This window comes from Oncorhynchus mykiss, chromosome 7 (genome assembly GCF_013265735.2).
Source record: "Oncorhynchus mykiss isolate Arlee chromosome 7, USDA_OmykA_1.1, whole genome shotgun sequence".
In the NCBI taxonomy this organism is placed as follows: domain Eukaryota; kingdom Metazoa; phylum Chordata; class Actinopteri; order Salmoniformes; family Salmonidae; genus Oncorhynchus; species Oncorhynchus mykiss.
In genome coordinates, this window is record NC_048571.1 from 64,721,939 (window position 1) to 64,742,740 (window position 20,802).

At 40.9% G+C, this 20,802-nt stretch overlaps 1 protein-coding gene and 1 long non-coding RNA gene across 2 annotated transcripts in view; both read right to left on the reverse strand.

The window, feature by feature from the left end:
• The window catches only part of LOC110528240 (carboxy-terminal domain RNA polymerase II polypeptide A small phosphatase 2), a 29,730-nt gene extending 25,431 nt beyond the window's left edge, over positions 1-4,299 (reverse strand). Inside the window, exon 1 of the mRNA XM_036983827.1 lies at positions 3,747-4,299. Coding sequence (XP_036839722.1) covers positions 3,747-3,807 — 61 coding nt within the window. The 5' untranslated portion in view covers positions 3,808-4,299. The remainder of the gene's footprint in view (positions 1-3,746) is intronic.
• Positions 4,300-13,995: 9,696 nt separating this feature from the next.
• On the reverse strand, positions 13,996-14,759 carry LOC118965386. The gene is made up of 2 exons (XR_005052715.1): positions 14,625-14,759; positions 13,996-14,475 (listed from the first exon to the last, which is right to left on the reverse strand). It is a non-coding gene; the product is annotated as an uncharacterized LOC118965386 (long non-coding RNA).
• Positions 14,760-20,802: the final 6,043 nt, after the last annotated feature.

Sequence of the window (20,802 nt, forward strand, 5' to 3'; positions counted from 1 at the left end):
AATAGGTTTTAAATTACCAGAGATTCTCACACGGCCCATTATTAGGCTATCGAATCAATATTTATTACGCATACAAAGCAGAAAGACGACCATTTCACAAACATTTTCTTATCCCAAAGTGGTCTCAAGAATCCCTGCTCCCACCCGCAGCATGACAAATGCCGACTGCGCAGCAAAGATCTCCGTCGGGTCCTGCGGAAATGCAGCCCGTTAATTTCACAAACATCTTTTAACTGAAATAAGGTAAAACTATTTCCTTTGCTTCTGTCATTCAAATATTTTGCGACACGAAAATGAAACGTAGCAGATTCCAAATTAGAGTTTTGTAACTACGTTTTGAGGCATGGGTTGTCAGGGATTGGTCCAAATTAATGTCGTAACCCCCGTTTCTATGACGAGTTCTAGCTTGCTGGCTGTGTGGGAGTGCCTGACGCCGTTCGCTTAGGCAACGAGCCGGGTGAGAAGCAGCGTGGCTGTATTGTGCCAGCTGCGAATTTTGTGATTGACGATTTTATTCTTTCAATTAAAAGCTAGCAGAATTCCGTGGCCACAGCCCTACAATTGATAAGAACATAGCCATACTAACCAAAAATAGAACCAACACTTTACAGGTTGGGTTTATATGTTTCTTGAGCTGAAATAAAATAAGACATTTTCCATATGCGCAAAAAGCTTATCTCCCTCATATTTTTGTGCTAATTGGTTTACATCCCTTTTAGAGAGCATTTTTCCTTTACCAAGATAATCCATCCACCTAACAGGTGTGGCATATCAAGAAGCAGATTAAACAGCATAATCATTACACAGGTGCACCATGTGCTGGGGACAATAAAAGGCCACTAAAATGTGCAGTTGTCTCAGACAACCCAATGCCACAGATGTCTCAAGTTTTCAGGGAGCGTGCAGTTGGTATGCTGACTGCAGGAATGTCCACCAGAGCTGTTGACAGAGAATCGAATGTTAATTTCTCTCTGTCAGTATGTTCAAACGGCCTCACAACCGCAGACAATGTGTAACCAACGCCAACCCAGGACCTCCACATCAGGCTTGTTCACCCTCCAGCATAGTCTATCAACAGCCACCCGGACAGCTGATGACTGTGGGTTTGCACAACTGAATAATTTCTGCACAAACTGTCAGAAACGTCTCAGGGAAGCGCATTTGCATGCTCACCAGGGTCTTGACCTGACTGCAGTTCAGAGTCATAACCAACTTCAGTGGGCAAATGCTCACCTGCGATGGCCAATGGCACGCTGAAGAAGTGTGAAACCCGGTTTCAACTGCACCAGGCAGATGTGGGGACAAGAGGTTTGCTGATGTCAACGTCGTGAACAGAGGGCCCCGTGGTGGTGAGGTAATAATATGGGCAGGCATAAGCTACGGACAAGGAATACAATTGCATTTTATCGATGGCAATTTGAACTCCGATACCGCAACGAGCTCCAGAGGCCCACTGTCATGCCATTCATCCACCGCAATCACCTCATGTTTCAGTATGATAATGCACACCATCATGTCGCAAGGATCTGTACACAATTCCTGAAAGCTGAAAATGTCCTAGTTCTTCCATGGCCTGCATACTCACCAGACATGTCTCATGATTGAGCAAGTCTGGGATGCTCTGGATTGACGTGTACGACAGCGTGTTCCAGTTCCCGCCAATATCCAGCAACTTCGCACAGCCATTCAAGAGGAATGGGAGAGCATTCCACAGGCCATAATCAACAGCCTGATCAACTCTATGCGAAGGAGACGTGTGGTGCTGCATGAAGCAAATTAAACACCAGATACTGACTGGTTTTCTGATACCTTAAAAAAAAAAAAAAGTAGGGATGTGTGTGAGACCAACAGATGCATTTAGGTATTCCCAATCATGTTCATTCCATAGATTAGCACCTAATGGATTTATTTCAATTGATTGATTTCCTTAAATGAACTAACTCAGTAAAATCTTTTTGAAATGGTTGCGTTTATTTTTCTTCAGTGTAAATACCAGTGAATTGAAATTGTGTCCCATCTATCCTTCTCTGCAACTGGCTAGCAGGCAACTCACTGTCTCTTCTGAGCCTAGGCTAATTATTTGCTCAAAATGGTGCAGTTCATCTTATCACAGAGTAACTCATCAAAACCAAAAATAACATTACAATGTAACTCAACTCAGTTTTAGGCTTACCTTAGAAGTAAGCTGTAAATAGACTAGTAGCCTCCTATGTTACAGTTTATACTTAGTGAGAAGTGTGTGTCTGTGTTAGACTTTTCATCATTACCACACACACAGCCTGTGTTGGGGGCTGTGTGTATGCAGGTGGCACAGGGTTGGGTGTATTATTTGGCACTTTAGGTCTAATCAGTTAAGCTACTGAATACAGCCTAACAGTTACTAATTGGTCAAAATAATAATAATTATTACTTAATCCCAATTTGATGTACTCTGTTACCACCCACTGCAAAAAAAACATCAATATATGTTAGTATGACCAGCTTACTTTAAATGAGTGGGCTTAACATGATGTATTTTTAAAATTCCTTACAAACTAATTACCATATTAAGTAACTAATTTGCATAAAATAGTATACAAATATTTGTATTTCTACTTCATAAATTGCTACAAACTCAGTCTTGCATAAAGATATGTTAATAATGACCACCCTAGCTTAAATTAGTCATAAATTACTGTAATACCACATTTTAATTGAATAAATTACTTTAATTTGGATCATCTGTGTTCTACATCAGCCCTGAAAATGTTATAATAATATAACCACCCTATCTTGAGACACTGAACAGAATGTGTTGAATTTAAGAATCCAGAAAGGTGATTAGGTGCCATTAAAGACAACGGATTAATGTTGACCTTTTCCAATAACTTGAAAATAAGATCTCAGCTATGGTAAATCCTATCATCAAGAAATAGTGTTCTAAGAAGCTTCTCTATAAAACATGGAATAGAAAGTAGAATACCAGAGGCAAAGTTGTATTTTGTCCCCTAACACCCTAATAAAAGGAGTCTACTTTGACAGATATTTGCATGACAGTCCATGAATGAAGACTACAGTTACAGCCATGCCAAAATAAAATTATTTATACAAACTGATATGACAAATTGCAAACAAAAGTATGCAATCTGACGGTCTGAACAAATAAAAACGATCAGGCACATTCCAGACATTACAGTACTTCCAGGCGGTCAACACTTGTGTTTCACAGCTTTTCAATTATACAAATATTTAAAATCTATGGAGTATCTGGCTGACAATATAGGCTAGAATCGATGGTTTGCATAATATTAGCCAACAAGACAGTAGTTTGTAAGTTTGCGGTTAAAAACAAACAAACAAAAACTATCCAGATGTTCGCTATCTGACTGATGTTATCGTCTGCGCATGAATAGCACGAACTCGCTACGTTCTATTATTTGACTCGCGCGCTGAATGTAAAATGGACACCCACACAGTGGCAAATCTGATTCAGTACATCCAGCAGTTGGGATATCTTCAGGCCATAACCCAAATGTCCGAAACACATTCAACAAGAACCTAAATAAAATGTTGTTCACATGACAAAACCAACTCAAACCTGTCCTTACATTAATTAATTAGACTGGCGTGTAGCTATTAGCATGTTTACTAGCCTAGTAGCAGCCGCTTGCTTGCTAGCTACCAGTTGGCTAGCTAGTGTCGGAGTCAGCTTCAACAAGATTTTATTTAAAAGTGATCACACCGCGCCAATAAACCCGAGAATTTACCTGTCTTGGACGGCAGTTGACTATCTTCTTTCTGCACTTGAGTGATAATAGAACTTTCCATCTAACAAATGCACAGCCCCTCAAAGTCCAATCCGTTCCCCCAATTCGCAGGTAGCTACTTTCAACATTCAGCTAGCTGGTTAGCAATTGCGTTTACCAACCCGTTGGTGTCCTAAAATATTTAGATAAAAACGTTTTTTCTCGTGGCAATTGCAGCTTGCTGCCGCTATCTTTCCACGTTCAAGCTACCCAATTTGTCTCATGCATTTAACACGATGTATATTATTGTAACGCCAAGGTCCCCTCTGACAGCTAGCTAATACTAGGCAAGTCCTCGCTATTGCTCCAACATGGAGAATCCAGGATAAAAAAGCAAAACAACCGAGGGGAAATGGCAGGGGCCGGTTTCAAGTTCCCCTTACTACTGATAAACAACCCTGACGAGCATAATCTCCAATAAGAAAGCGGAAAATATATTGGTCAAATAATTGATTGCATTGGTCCAAAGTAAGAATAGATGTGTCTGATTAGTAATGGATTGTTTTCGTTTATCGAATGCTTTGTTTTTTCTCTTCTGGGGATTTCAGGGGCGCCTTGAAACTGCTCGTCGTCGCGGATTGGATCTCGTAGAAGTGGGAGTACCACAGGCATTCTTCTCAACCAGCTTCGTCCTGAGCGCATTCCTGTGTGGTTAGTGCTATCTAGAACCCATTGGAACGACCATACTCTAAACCAACCCTTACCCTAATCTTAACCATTTTAAATTCAATATTGGACGTCCCAAGGATCCCGAAATAGCAAATATTTCCTGTGTTCGCTCATAGCCTCATCAAATATACTGTATTATCGATATAGCATGCAAAACTGGTTTAATATCCTAAACTTATTTATTTAATTGCATATTTACATGCTAAATATGATTCCAAATGCTATTTATTTACAGTAAATGTATGTATATGACGTAGTAGACCTATGTGGTTGAAACCTATTGACAAAATGATCACCAACTATCTGCAGCTACAGAGAACAAAGGAATAAATGACTACCATGTAAAACATTTGAACTAAAGACTATAAAGGCAGCATACTTTTTCGTTTTGACCATGTGCATCACCAATCTTTTGGTTACAAACCACATTTTAGATTTATCATATAGGCTAAAATTAGCTACCTCTTTACATTTCAGTCATTTAGAAGAAGAGTGACTTACAGGAGTAATTTGGGTTAAGTGCCTTGCTCAAGGGCACATCAACAGATGTTTCAACTAGTCGACTCGGCATTCGAAACAGCGACCTTTCGGTAACTAGCCCAACGCTCTTAAGCGCTACTCTACCTGCTGGCCGTTAAGAATCCTAAAGCATAATTGAATCATTCAAACCGGGAGAGGCACGGATCACCGATGACCAGTAATTAAAAAGTATCATCAGTCATAACAGTAAAATAAAACAAAGCCTTTGCTGAGGCATTCAGAAGACCAAATTTATTTTATACATTTCTTATCAACTAGTTATCTTGCCTTTGATTGATGGCCTATATTATATTTTCAAACTAGAGTATGATTGTGGTAATGGGAGTATATAACATATTATAACACTTTATTTGAACATATCTGCAAATAAACTGATTATAAACATTATGTACATTATTATGCAATCTTAGGTACATTATTATAAATGAGTGTTTGAATTTGACATGAATAACTTTTTAAAAAGTAAATACAGTGCATTCAGAAAGTATTCCCCTGGACTTTTTCAATTGTTTTGTTTTGTTACAGCCTTATTCTAAAATGGATTAAATAAATAAAAATCCTCAATCTACACACAATACCCAATAATGACAAAGGGAAAACAGGTCGTTAGAAATTTTAGCAAATGTATTAAAATAAAAAACAGACACCTTATTTACAAAGATATTTAGACACTTTGCTATGAGACTAGAAGTTGAGCTCAGGTACATCCTGTTTCCATTGATCATCTTTGAGATGTTTCTACAACTTGATTGGTGTCCACCTATGGACATGATTTGGAAATGCACACACCTGTCTATATAAGCTTCCATGGTTGACAGTGCATGTCAGAGCAAAAACCAAGCCATGAGGTCAAAGGAATTGTCAATAGAGTTCCAAGACAGGATTGTGTCAAGGCACAGATCTGGGGAAGGGTCCCAAAATATTTCTGCAGCATTGAACGTCCATTCTTAAATGGAAGAAGTTTGGAACCACCAAGACTCCTCCTGGAGCTCTCCGCCCAGCCAAACTGAGTAATCAGGGGAGAAGGGCCTTGGTCAGGGAGGTGACCAAGAACCCGATGGTTACTCTTGACAGAGCTCTAGAGTTCCTCTGTGGAGATGAGAGAATCTTCCAGAAGAACAACCGTCTCTGAAGCACTCCACCAATCAGGCTTTTGTGGTCGAGTGGTCAGGCGGAAGCCAGTCTTCAGTAAAAGGCAAATGACAGTCCGCTTGGAGTTTGCCAAAAGGTACCTAAAGACTCTCAGACCATGAGAAACAAGATTCTCTGGTCTGATGAAACCAAGATTCAACTCTTTGGCCTGAATGCCAAGCGTCACATCTGGAGGAAACCTGGCACCATCCCTACGGTGAAGCACAGTGGTGGCAGCATCATGCTGTGGGGATGTTTTTCAGCGACAGGGACTTGGGAGACTAGTCAGGATCGAGGGAAAGATGAACAGAGCAAAGTACAGAGAATTTTGATGAAACCTGCTCCAGAGCGCTCAGGACCTCAGACTGGGGCGAAGGTTCACCTTTCAACAGGAAAACGACCTTAAGCACACAGCCAAGAAAACGCAGGAGCAGCTTCCTTCAGATCCTCTTGTGGTATTATGTATGCATGTAATAAGACCTAGCCCCTTCTTAATGGTATCTGTTGCTTTTATACATGTCTTACTACTCGAAAGTCGCCTTTATTCTCGCTCAAAAAACTCCTGTGGCTTATTTTTCAAATGGTCATGCTTCGTTTCTAAATGTCTGCTTATGAGTGAAGGTTTCCCGCGAGAGAGTAACGGTTAATGTGATTGGATGTTAATTATTTGACTAGGCTACCTGTATTTGACATTGTGTTGTTATTTCGCTGAACACTAGATAATTGTATTTTATTTTTGGCAGTGAAACGAGGCTACTCAGGTGAGAAAAAAAACTCACTTGTTGAAAAATATAAATATACTGTTGGAAAATGTGAAGAAAAAATACATTTTTTAAAAGTGAATCACATTTTTATTTGGCGTACCCTCGACAGCATTGCGCGTACCACAGTTTGGAAATACCTGGTCTGGAGGATTAAGAAATGTAGAATATCTGTTATATTGGCAATCACAGAATCTTTGCAACACCACCTGCAAAACAATGCAATACCAGGCAGAAATGTAATTAATCTATAATGATGGTATGTTTGCATATGGGTCTGTTGGATTTTTTAAATTTTTACTAATTGTACTAAGCGATTAAGATATTGAAAGTGTTCACCAGCTGATAAAACACAGCTGGAAAATAAATGTATCAAATTAAAACAGAACACAACATGCATAACAGAAATGTCAGGAAAAAGTTTAAACAAACAGCAAGTAAAGAACACAGGAAGTGTGGTTTTTTATAAGATAAAAAGCTCATGAAAAAACAGCAGTGTGAATAGGCTGCAGATAAGAGCTATACATTAAGTATATGAATTTCATTGTGATATACAAACAAAATACATTGCAGCGAATAATAAATAGGCCAACATGTCTATAGTTGACACCAGGATGAAAGATGTTTTCTATATGTTGTTTCATCATGGCCTCTGAGGACTTATGTAATGGACTAAACTTTCACATGTAATGTCTCACTCTCTGACAACATACTCTTCCAACAACCTGTGCCTGATCAGCAATACAGTGTGCTGTGCTGCTTGGCCTTGAACTATAGATTAGCCTATACATTGACCTATAGGGAGAGAGACTGAAGAAAGCACACGTGCAGGCAGGAATGAGGTAACAGGGAAACCGAAGGTTGTGATACTGGATGCCCATTGGTTGAATGTGAGGAATTTATGGAAAACCTATACAGAGGTCACGTGATCCTCAGGGTCTGGCAGGAATGAGGGGGCTGGAGAGAGGGAGACAGGATAAGTAGAGAACACCAGAACTCACAAGGGTGGGGCAGGCTGACACACATAACGAAGCTAACTAAAACAGTGGTGTAGAAATACTACACAAAATACTACACAAAGCTGTGGCAGGATGGACACATATGTGTAGTTGGCATATCAGGGTAATCGCCCACTACTCCATGCTTCCATTTATCTCTCAACCACATCGTAGACCACAAGCTGAACTCATTTAAGACAAGAAGTGAAGGCACCTCCTGTACCATGTGATTTGCAGGAAGATGCCTGTTCCCCCTACTCCTTCCCATCTTGCCCCGAGGTGGCCTCAGCCATAGGGCCGTTTCCAGGAAAAGGGTCCTAGAAGGCAAACTGTGACGCCTGGGCTGAGCGAAACAGGGGGATATGAGAGAGGGAACGAGATAGAGAATGTGAGAGTGAGGAGAGAGAGACAGCCCACAAGAGAGGTGTAGTGAAAAGAGGTGATGAAACAAGAGAAGCAAACAAAATTGCCCAAATGGAGAGAAGGAAATAAAAGCCGCGAATATCCTCCCATCTTACATACCTCCCAAAACAATCTCACTGCCCAGCAGTGCAGACTGCTCACTTTGGGATAATTGGCATTTCATTGAAACAAACCATCTGTAAAGTACACAAGTCGTTGTACCTGTAAAATGGTATAGAGCAGGTATTACCCCAGGGGTACGTGCAATGCCGTCGGCGGTACGCCAAATAAAAACGTGATTCTCATTTGAAAAATATATACTCTCAGCAAAAAAAGAAACGTCCCTTTTCTGGACCCAGTCTTTCAAAGATAATTTGTAAAAATCCAAATAACTTCACAGATCCTCATTGTAAAGGGTTTAATCACTGTTTCCCATTCTTGTTCAATGAACCATAAACAATGAATGAACATGCACCTGTGGAACGGTCGTTAAGACAATAACAGCTTACAGACGGTAGGCAGTTAACTTCTTGGTGACAGGGGAGCATTATTGAGTAGCTTGGATGAATAAGGTGCCCAGAGTAAACTGCCTGCTACTCTGTCCCAGGTGCTAATACAGTGGGGCAAAAAAGTATTTAGTCAGCCACCTATTGCGCAAGTTCTCCCACTTAAAAATATGAGAGAGGCCTGTAATTTTCATCATAGGTACACTTCAACTATGACAGAAAAAATTAGAAAAAAAATCCAGAAAATCACATTGTAGGATATTTAATGAATTTATTTGCAAATTACGGTGGAAAATAAGTATTTGGTCAATAACAAAAGTTTATCTCAATACTTTATTATATACCCTTTGTTGGCAATGACAGAGGTCAAACGTTTTCTGTAAGTCTTCACAAGGTTTTCAAACACTGTTGCTGGTATTTTGGCCCATTCCTCCATGCAGATCTCCTCTAGAGCAGTGATGTTTTGGGGCTGTTGCTGGGCAACACGGACTTTCAACTCCCTCCAAAGATTTTCTATGGGGTTGAGACTGGGGACTGGCTAGGCCACTCCAGGACCTTGAAATGCTTCTTACGAAGCCACTCCTTCGTTGCCCGGGCAGTGTGTTTGGGATCATTATCATGCTGAAAGACCCAGCCACGTTTCATCTTCAAAGCCCTTGCTGATGGAAGGAGGTTTTCACTCAAAATCTCACGATACATGGCCCCATTCATTCTTTCCTTTACACGGATCAGTCGTCCTGGTCCTTTTGCAGAAAAACAGCCCCAAAGCATGATGTTTTCACCCCCATGCTTCACAGTAGGTAGGGTGTTCTTTGGATGCAACTCAGCATTCTTTGTCCTCCAAACACGACGAGTTGAGTTTTTACCAAAAAGTTATATTTTGGTTTCATCTGACCATATGACATTCTCCCAATCTTCTTCTGGATTATCCAAATGCTCTCTAGCAAACTTCAGACGGGCCTGGACATGTACTGGCTTAAGCAAGGGGACATGTCTGGCACTGCAGGATTTGAGTCCCTGGTGGTGTAGTGTGTTACTGATGGTAGGCTTTGTTACTTTGGTCCCAGCTCTCTGCAGGTCATTCACTAGGTCCCCCCGTGTGGTTCTGGGATTTTTGCTCACCGTTCTTGTGATCATTTTGACCCCACGGGGTGAGATGTTGCGTGGAGCCCCAGATCGAGGGAGATTATCAGTAGTCTTGTATGTCTTCCATTCCCTAATAATTGCTCCTACAGTTGATTTCTTCAAACCAAGCTGCTTACCTATTGCAGATTCAGTCTTTCCAGCCTGGTGCAGGTCTACAATGTTGTTTCTGGTGTCATTTGACAGCTCTTTGGTCTTGGCCATAGTGGAGTTTGGAGTGTGACTGTTTGAGGTTGTGGACAGGTGTCTTTTATACTGATAACAAGTTCAAACAGGTGCCATTAATACAGGTAACGAGTGGAGGACAGAGGAGCCTCTTAAAGAAGAAATTACAGGTCTGTGAGAGCCAGAAATCTTGCTTGTTTGTAGGTGACCAAATACTTATTTTCCATCATAATTTGCAAATAAGTTCATTAAAAATCCTACAATATGATTTTCTGGGAAAGAAATCTCATTTTGTCTGTCATAGTTGAAGTGTACCTATGATGAAAATGACTGGCCTCTCATCTTTTTAAGTGGGAGAACTTGCACAATTGATGGCTGACTAAATACTTTTTTGCCCCACTGTATATGCATATTATTAGTAATATTGGATAGAAAACACTCTGAAGTTTCTAAAACTGTTTGAATGATGTCTGTGAGTACAACAACTCATATGGCAGGTGAAAACCTGAGACAAATCCAACCAGGAAGTGGGAAATCTGAGGTTTGTAGTTTCATTTAAGTGATTGCCTATCCAATATGCTGTGTCTATGGGAACAGATTGCACTTCCCAAGGCTTCCAGCAGATGTCAACAGTCTTTAGAAAATTGTTTGAGGCTTCTTTTGTGGAAGGGTGTCGAATAAGAGCTGTTTCAACAAGTTGACTAGGCTGAAGCCAATCAGTTGTTTACTGCGCGGTCACGCGGGCGCGCCGTTCCTTCTTGAATACGCTATTGTCCGGTTGGAATATTATTGAAGATGTATTATAAAAAAGACCCTAAAGATTGATTGTAAACATCGTTTGACATGTTTATACAAACTGTAATGGAACTCTTTTGACTTTTCGTCTGGATTTTGCACTCGCGCATTGTGCCTTTGGAATAGTGAGCTAAACGCGCGAACAAAACGGAGGTATTTGGACATAAATATGGACGTAATCGAACAAAACAAACATTTCTTGTGGGAGTCCTGGGAGTGCATTCTGACGAAGATCAGCAAAGGTAAGTGAAGATTTATAATGCTATTTATGACTTTTGTTGACTCCACAATTTGGCGGCTATGGCTTGCTTTTTTGGCTGAACGCTGTTCTCAGGTTATTGAATATTGTACTTTTGCCGTAAAGCTTTTTTGAAATCTGACACAGCGGTTGCATAAAGAACAGGTTTATCATGAATTCTATGTAAAACATGTATCTTTCATCAAAGTTTATGATGAGTATTTCTGTTATTTTATGTGGCCCTCTGCAATCTCTCTGGATGTTTTGGAGGCATTTCTGAACATGGCGCCAATGTAAACTGAGGTTTTTGGATATAAATATGAACTTGATCGAACAAAACATACATGTATTGTGTAACATTGAGTCCTAGGAGTGTCATCTGATGGAGATCGTCAAAGGTTAGTGATTAATTTTATATATATTTCTGCTTTTTGTGACACCTCTCTTTGGTTGGGGGTCCCAGGGTCCCTGCTCATCTGCGTGAAAGTGCCTTAGGCATGCTGCAAGGAGACATGACAACTGCAGATGTGGCCAGGGCAATAAATTGCAATATCCGTACTGCGAGACGCCTAAGACAGCGCTACAGGGAGACAGGACGGACAGCTGATCGGCCTCGCAGTGGCAGACCATGTGTAACAACACCCGCACAGGATCGGTACATCAGAACATCACACCTGCTGGACAGGTACAGGATGGCAACAACAATGGCCCGAGTTACACCAGGAACCGCACAATCACTCCATCAGTGCTCAGACTGCCCGGAATAGGCTGAGAGAGGCTGGACAGAGGGCTTGTAGGCCTGTTGTAAGGCAGGTCCTCACCAGACATTACCGGCAACAACGTTGCATTCGGGCATAAATCCACCGTCGCTGGACCAGACAGGACTGTCAAAAAGTGCTCTTCACTGACGAGTCACGGTTTTGTCTCACCAGGGGTGATGGTCAGATTTGCGTTTATTGTCAAAGGAATAAGCGTTACATCAAGGCCGGTACTCAGGATCGATTTGGAGGTGGAGGGTCCGTCATGGTCTGGGGAGGTGTGTCACAGCATCATTGGACTGAGCTTGTTGTCATTGCAGGCAATCTCAACGCTGTGCGTTACAGGGAAGACATCCTCCTCCCTCATGTGGTACCCTTCCTGCAGGCTCATCCTGACATGACCCTCCAGCATGACAATGCCACCAGCCATACTGCTCGTTCTGTGCGTGACTTCCTGCAAGACAGGAATGTCAGTGTTTCTGTTAGTCAAGTCTGTGGAACTTGTTCAGTTTGTCTGTTGTTGAATGTTAAGTTCATTCAAATATTTACAGGTTAAGTTTGCTGAAAATATACGCAGTTGAGGCTTTGAGTAAGAAGTTGGAGCTCTTCTCTGTCTGCATTAACAAGGACAACACACAGATCTTTCCATCATTGTATGATTTTGTGTGTGCAAATTAACTCAAGCTTACAGACAATGTCAAATGTGATATAGCAAAGCACCTGAGTGAGTTGCGTGTGCAATTACGCAGGTACTTTCCCGAAACAGATGACACAAACAACTGCAAATTGTGATGTCAAGACACTGATGATGCCTTTTGCAACCACATACCTATGTGAGAGTGGATTCTCAGCCCTCATTAGCATGAAAACTAAATACAGGGACAGATTGTGTGTAGAAAAAGACAGACTCTCTCCAATACATGTGCATCCTTTCAAGCACACCCTTCTCATTAAACTGTGGTGAGTTATTCACAATTTTGATGTACAAGTAAGGTTATGTAATATGGCTAAATAAAGTACAAAAATATTGATTATTATTTGTGCCCTGGTCCTATAAGAACTATTTGTCGCTTCCCACGAGCCCGGTTGTGACAAACTCACACTCATTCTTATGTTTAATAAATGTATCGTAGTGTGTGTGTGTGTGTGTGGCAGGTTTACAATGGTGGCAAAAAAATAACATTTGGGAGTGCGCTGACCCTCGTGATAGAGGGGGTACGCAGCTGGAGGTTGAATGTTTAAAGGAGTACGGGACTATTAAAAGTTTCGGAACCACTGGTATAGAGCATTATGTTTGAGGAAGAATGTAAAAAGTATGTATAAATGATGTGGCTTATTTGATCAAATACAGGTTTCGTAATGATTAGGTTCTTACACGTGTACTGATTGATATAAGTAGGAGTCGTGATAGCCCTGTGTCGATGCCAGATCTAATTGCCTACCGAATCTGAATGACTGCTGCACCGATCTGCGCCACAATTAAACATTTTGGTGAGTCTCTCCCACAACTCCGCTCAATAGTTGACGTGGGACCCCGTATTACCGGCACATTCAACAGCGTTTCAAGAAATATATTACCTTCAACGGTGTTATCTTGTGATCAAGCCATCAATGTTTTGTGATTATTGGTGTCGTAAAATGTTAGTTAACGGGTTAGCAATTAGAATGTTTGACATTTCTGTGGCAATACTATCAGCTTTTTGATAAGCGGTTTAGCAAAATAAAAAGACGTCCCGTATTTTCGGCATACGGTCCCCGCCCAGTTATTGCCCACCTTACTATTTTGTTAAAATTACAAGATATATCCGTTTCATTTGGTTCCAAAAATAGACACCAACCTCGTATCCGAAGTGTTTACTAGATAATTGACTAGTTGGTTAGTCTTCCGATTTAAAAAAATTAATAAAATTAGTTGCTCGTCAACTTTTCTTTGCGTAGCCTGGTGCGCCCTCCTGTGGACTCTTAAAAATGGTTCTTCACCAACATCTTCAGTGTTTTATCCAAATTATCTCTCAATTTGTTTTACAGATTAATTTTATATTGTAAGAAAGTAGATACCAGTTTAATAGTAAAATATAAATGAGTATGAATAATTTACATCAAATAAAACTTACATTTTATTAATGTGCATTGACAAACAATGAAAACACTGTTGTAGTTTGTGTTGCAGACATGCACTTGGAAAGTAAAGGAAGAAATACACAAAATGGGTTGAATAAACACACATATACACATACATACACACACACATATTTTATACACACATATATATATATATATATATATATATATATATATATATATATATATATATGTATGTGTGTTTATTTTTTATACAAATAAATCATTTAATCTGAAAACAAACAAAGCAAACAATTAAATCTCAACCTCCATCCTTATATTGTCACAAAAATAATGATAAAATCCTGCTCCACCACTACCTCTGGATCCTACTGCACACACTTGCAGTGGAACCAATGCTGGCAGAAGTCACAGCACACCCACGGCACCACGGACCTGCACTCCTGAGGGGAACTTGCAGGCGGATCACGCTCTCCGCAGCGAGCACAGCAGGTGGTGTCTACTTTTATTTGAAAAAACAAATTAAATTGATGAACATGATTTGCAATTTTTTAAATTTTATTTAACCTTTATTTAACTAGGCAAATAGAGAAGTACTACAGCAACAATAGTAATTGATACAACTGAGAGAAAAACAAACAGATGAAGTACCTGAGGGTGGTGCCATGGGTGGTATAACGGGGAAGGCTTTCCATTACATGTTGTAACATTGCTGTGGGGACTTGCTTCGAAGAGCATTTGTCAGATCAGGCACTGATGTTGGACAATTAGGCCTGGCTCCCAGTCAGCATTCCAATTCATCCCAAAGGTGTTTGATGGGGTTGAGGTCAGGGCTCTGTGCAGGCCAGACAAGTTCTTCCACACCAATCTCAACAAACCATTTCTGTATGAACCTCGCTTTGTGAACAGGCATTTTCATGCTGAAACTGGAAAGGGCCTTCCCCAAACTGTTGCCACAAAGAATCGTCTGGAATGTCATTGTATGCAGTAGTTTTAAGACTTCCCTTCACTGGAACTAAGGGGCCTAGCCCGAACCATGGAAAACAGCCCCAGACCATTATTCCTCCTCCTCTAAACTGTATAGTTGGCAACATGCATTGGGGCAGGTAGCATTCTCCTGGCATCTGCAAAAACTGTCGGACTGCCAGATGATGAAGCGTGGTTCATCACTCCAGAGAATGCATTTCCACTGCTCCAGAGTCCAATGGCGGTGAGCTTTACACCACTCCAGCCAATCTGGGGCTTTGGTAACAAAATGGATGGCACTGTGATAGACTGCATCCGATTTTCTGAGCCGTTGTTGCTCCTAGACATTTCCACTTCACAATAACAGCATTTACAGTTGACCGGGACAGCTCCAGCAGGGCAGAAGTTTGAGGAACTGCCTTGTTGGAAAGGTGGAATCCTATGACGGTGCCACGTTGAAAGTCAATGAGCTCTTTAGTAAGGCCATTTTACAGCCAATGTTTCTCTATGGAGATTGCATGGCTGCGTGCTCGATTTTATACACCTGTCAGCAACAGGTGTGGCTGAAATAGCAGAATCCACTAATTTGAAGGGGTGTCCACATACTAGCTAATGTTAGCTTGGTAGATTATATCCACGCTAATGTTAGACAGCAATACAAACCTAGTATACATACATCAAAGACACAGCTCAAAGTTAATGAGCCTTCCTGAACCCACCCTTATGTGGCGATGCGAGCCCTCTGATCTCCAAGAAGTAAGTTAGCCTCTCTGTAATAATACGTTCCATAATCTTACATACATGTAATGTTAAAGCCGTTGGCCTCGTTGGGTCCTTTCCTGGCTTCCGGATTGGTACCACTACTGCCTCCTTCCAACTGCCTGGTAGTTTCCCCTCCTCCCATACTGTGTTGTAGAACCCCAATACCTTATCCAGGGTCTCATCACTAAGATGGGCCAACATAACATAGCACACCTAATCTTTCCCAGGAGAAGTTAACCCAGCCTTACCTATTGCCCTTTTCATCTCTGCCATGGTAAATGGTGCATTCAACGCATCATTTACATCCTCCCTCCTATCCAGCACACCAGAATGCTACTCTCTCGTCCTCTCCGCTTCTGCCCCTCTGCCAAATTTGCAGAGCTATGCACTTTGACAAAAGCTTTGGCCATCATCTCTGCCTTCTCATCTGTTACTACCACATCCTTCCCACTCGTCAACACTGGGTAATTCCACTCCCTTCTGACCCTACTCATCCCCCACACTTCTCCCACAGGTGTCGCCGTTCCAGTGGTGTCACAGAACCAATGCCAACATGACCATTTTGCCTGACGGATAGTTCTCCTTTTTTAAATTTCACCTTTATGGCCACCTCCACTGCCTGCTTCATAGCCTCATACCAACTATATGCCACACTATGAGCACCCCCACAGCTGCAGCACTTTGGTTGTACAGCATGCCACACTTCCCATACTCCCCTCCACACCTCTTTTTCCCTTTACAGGCCGTTGCCACATGCCCAAACCTCTAGCATTTATAACATCTTAAAGGCTTCAGTACATAAGCTCTCACATAACACATATAACACTCACAGAAACTCCTGTTGTCACCCCTTTAATCCACTACTTCCCTGCTTGATCAGTCCAGCTGCTCAACACCGGCCTCCTTTATTTGTACCACCATGCTCCATACTTGCTTTACTTTCGGCACAGCCGAACCACCGCCACACCGAGTAAAATTTGATTGTTTATCATCGATTGTTCGCTAGCCACAGCTTCCCAAACAGTGGTCACTGGTCCACGAAAACAACATTTCCATCAGCCCACTCGAAAATCTGATTACAATCTGACGATTCAGCTCCTACCACTTCCGGTCATCCTTCGACATAGCTTCTTCGATAAGGTTTAACGATGGTTGGCATCCAATACATGTTGCATTACCGCCACCTACTAGGCTGTAGTACAACTCCCTTGTACTTTGCTTGAAAATAAAAATTAAAAATACCCTACCATCTACACAACACAAAAAATAGCACCACCCTACTCCACTATTTAAATCTATTTAGTCCTACCTCAGGCCATTGCCCTGAAAGGATGGGACACCACCACTTAACACACCCTGTAATTCTTCTGATGTCAAGTCTCGCACCCAAATACCTCTGCAGCTGCCACCAAAACCAACATTTTCTTCAACTTACGTTCTATCCCCTGCAGTACAGTTGCTATAAATGCTAAAAATCCAATCTTACTGTAACATACAGTACAAGTCAAAAGTTTGGACACGTCCACTCAATCAAGGGTTTTTCTTTATTTTTTTTATTTTCTACATTGTAGAATAATAGTGACAACATCAAAACTATGAAATAACACATGGAATAATGTAGTAACCAAAAAAGTGTTCATCAAATCAAAATATATGTTATATAGATTCTTCAAGTAGCCACCATTTGCCTTGATTACAGCTTTGCACAGTTTTGGCATTCTCTCAACCAGCTTCATCTGGAATGATTTTCCAACAGTCTTGAATGAGTTCCCACATATGCTGAGCACTTGTGGGTTGCTTTTCCTTCACTCTGCGGTCCAACTCATCCCAAACCATCTCAATTGGGTTGAGGTCTGGTGATTGTGGAGGCCAGGTCATCTGATTCAGCACTCCATCACTATCCTTCTTGGTCAAACAGCCCTTACACATCCTGGAGGTGTGTTGGGTCATTGTCCTGTTGAAAAACAAATGAAAGTCCCACTAAGCGCAAACCAGATTGGATGGCGTATCGCTGCAGAATGCTGTGGTAGCCATGCTGGTTAAGTGTGCCTTGAATTCTAAATAGATCACTGACAGTGTCACAAGCAAAGCATCCCCACACCATCACACCTCCTCCTCCATGCTTCACGGCGGGAACTACACATGTGGAAATCATCCATTCACCTACTGGCCGTTGTAACCAAAAATCTCAATTTGGACTCATCAGACCAAAGGACAGATTTCCACAGGTCTAATGGTCATTGCTCGTGTTTCTTGGCCCAAGTAAGTCTCTTCTTCTTATTGGTGTCCTTTAGTAATGGTTTCTTTGCAGAAATTTGACCATGAAGGCCTGATTCACACAGTCTCCTCTGAACAGTTGATGTTGAGATGTGTCTGTTACTTGAACTCTGTGAAGCATTTATTTGGGCTGAAATTTCTGAGGCTGGTAATTCTAATGAACTTATCCTCTGCAGCAGAGATAACTCTGGGTCTTCCTTTCCTGTGGTGATCCTCATGAGAGCCAGTTTCATCATGGTTTTTGCGACTGCACTTGAAGAAACTTTTAAAGTTCTTGACATTTTCCAGATTGACTGACCTTCATGTCTTAAAGTAATGATGGACTGTTGTTCCTCTTTGCTTTTTTGAGCTGTTCTTGCCATAATATGGACTTGGTATTTTACCAAATAGGGCTATCTTCTGTATACCATCCCTACCTTGTCACAATGCAACTGATTGGCTCAAGAAGAAAATAAATTCCACAAATCAACTTTTAACAAGGCACACCTGTTAATTGAAATGCATTCCAGATGACTAAAGATCAAGAAAAACCCTTGAATAAGTACATGTGTCCAAACTTTTGACTGGAACTGTATACAGTATCACTTGTTGGCCTATCCCTCTGTACTGGTAAAGATCTACTACTCACACCACTCCTCTCAAGTTCCCTCCCCCTTGACCCATCTTCTACCAAAACCATGACAAAGACTCACTGAAGGTTTGACAAGCAGCCACGCAAAACGGTCTTGAGTGACAACAAATCTGTCCAATTAGCTCGTTCACTTGAAATACGGCCTCTTCGATTTACCCGCACACTTTGGTTGACACGCCCACTTCCAGAGACATTCCAGGTACCCATGACTCTGGCATACGGCTTCTACCATTCCTTGATGACTCAGGCATACTTGCTGACTGAGATCAATCAGCACCTTTTATTCATTTGAAATAAACAAATAAAATCTTCAAAAAATCACAGGTACCTAATGTTACCTACATAAAAAAAATTAATAAAATAAAATATTGGATAATTTTGTCATTTTTTTATAGTATATTACACCACACTAACATTACCGCAGCTGTTCTAACACGAAAGGAATATTGTCATGCGAGAGAGGCAGGTTGAGGTTTCCAGGGTTAGAGTAGTGCAGAAGATATCATAAGCTGAGGCAGTGAAGAAAATAGAGGAAGATGGGTCAAGGGGGAGGGATCCTGAGAGCAGTGGTGTGAGTAGTAGATCTGTACCAGTACAGAGGGATAAACCAACAAGTTATTTTAATTTTTTATTTAACCTTTATTAAGCTAGGCAAGTCAGTTAAGAACAAATTCTCATTTACAATGAGGTACAAACATTATTGGGCAAAGACATCAGCATAACGGGCTTGAAGGTAGAGGCAACAATACATCAGGCAAAGCAGCCACATCTGTCAGTAAGAGTGTCCATGATTGAGTCTTTGAATGAAGAAATGGAACTGTCCAGTTTGAGTGCTTTTTGCAACTCGCTTCAGTCGCTAGCTGCCGCGAACTGAAAAGAGGAGCGACCCAGGGATGTATGTGCTTTGAGGAATGTGACTGGCAGAACGGGTGTTGTATGTGGAGGATGAGGGCTGCAGTAGGTATCTCAGATAGGGGGTGGGATGAGGCCTAAGATAGTGGGGGTTTCAGTAAGATATAAGATATATGTATAAGGTATGGGTGATTATGCAACTTCGGGCACTTTGGCCATGCAAACTTTCAGAAATTAAAACTTATTCAAACACCATTTTACCAGTATTGTACTTGTCTTTGATTTGTCTAGAAATTATATCTGATAATGGCTGCGATCGTACTTCAGGAATTTATATATTTTTGTCAATTTTCCCAGACAGCCATACACATATATGGAAATGTAATTTCCATCATGTCATTAAACATCAATTTTAGTTGAAAATGAAATATCATACAATTGATTTATAACGGATTTCTTATACATTTGTACATGAACTTGCATTGAATATTATTTAAAGTGATTTTTAAGGTTTTCCTAATATTAATAATTCAACACAACACCTGAATGTATAAACTTGCCTTTGTGAAAGCTGAAAACATTTATTTATCATGAAAAATAATATATTTCCATCCAACCTTTTTATGAGATTATGATAACAACCATATGATTTCCATATCTAAAACAAATACATATATGTAAATTATACATAATATACTAATTTACCTCAAAATATGGGTTGTGATGGAAATGACAAGGTTTGGTGGAAATTACATCTATGTAAAAAAAAAAAAAAATCGTATGAAAACAATATTTTATTACAAACATTTTGAACAACAACCATTGTTAAACATTTCAGACCTATACTGGGTTGTAAAGGCCCATAACTCACAAAGTGTACAGCAGTAGCCGAAGAGCAGAGCTCAAGGAAGTAGGCCAGTGTTTTTGAGAGATGGGCCCAGATAACAAAGGGGTCATGCCGCATAGAATAGCTCAGTGAGCAAATTGAAACTGTATCATTTGTGAGAATCACCAAAGTGAACTGCCTGGATTTCACTGGTGTATTTACACAGTTAGCTCTCTGCAAAGTCAATATGCACAATGATCTCCTCTTTCTACAGATTCTCTTAATTCTCTCAGTTGAGTATTGGTGTTGAATGTTGTACACGTGTTTCCCCAACTTCTCTTTCAATCCTTTGGAGAAGCCCTACAGTAGAATATGCAGTGTGCCACATAGCTTTTCTTTTACTGTCAAATGTACAGCGAACTTCTCTCTCTCTTCAGCTTTGTTTTTCCACTCAAACCACCATGCCTGCTCACCAGCATCAACATCAGATGTTTTAAGCTCTTTGGCTTGACAAA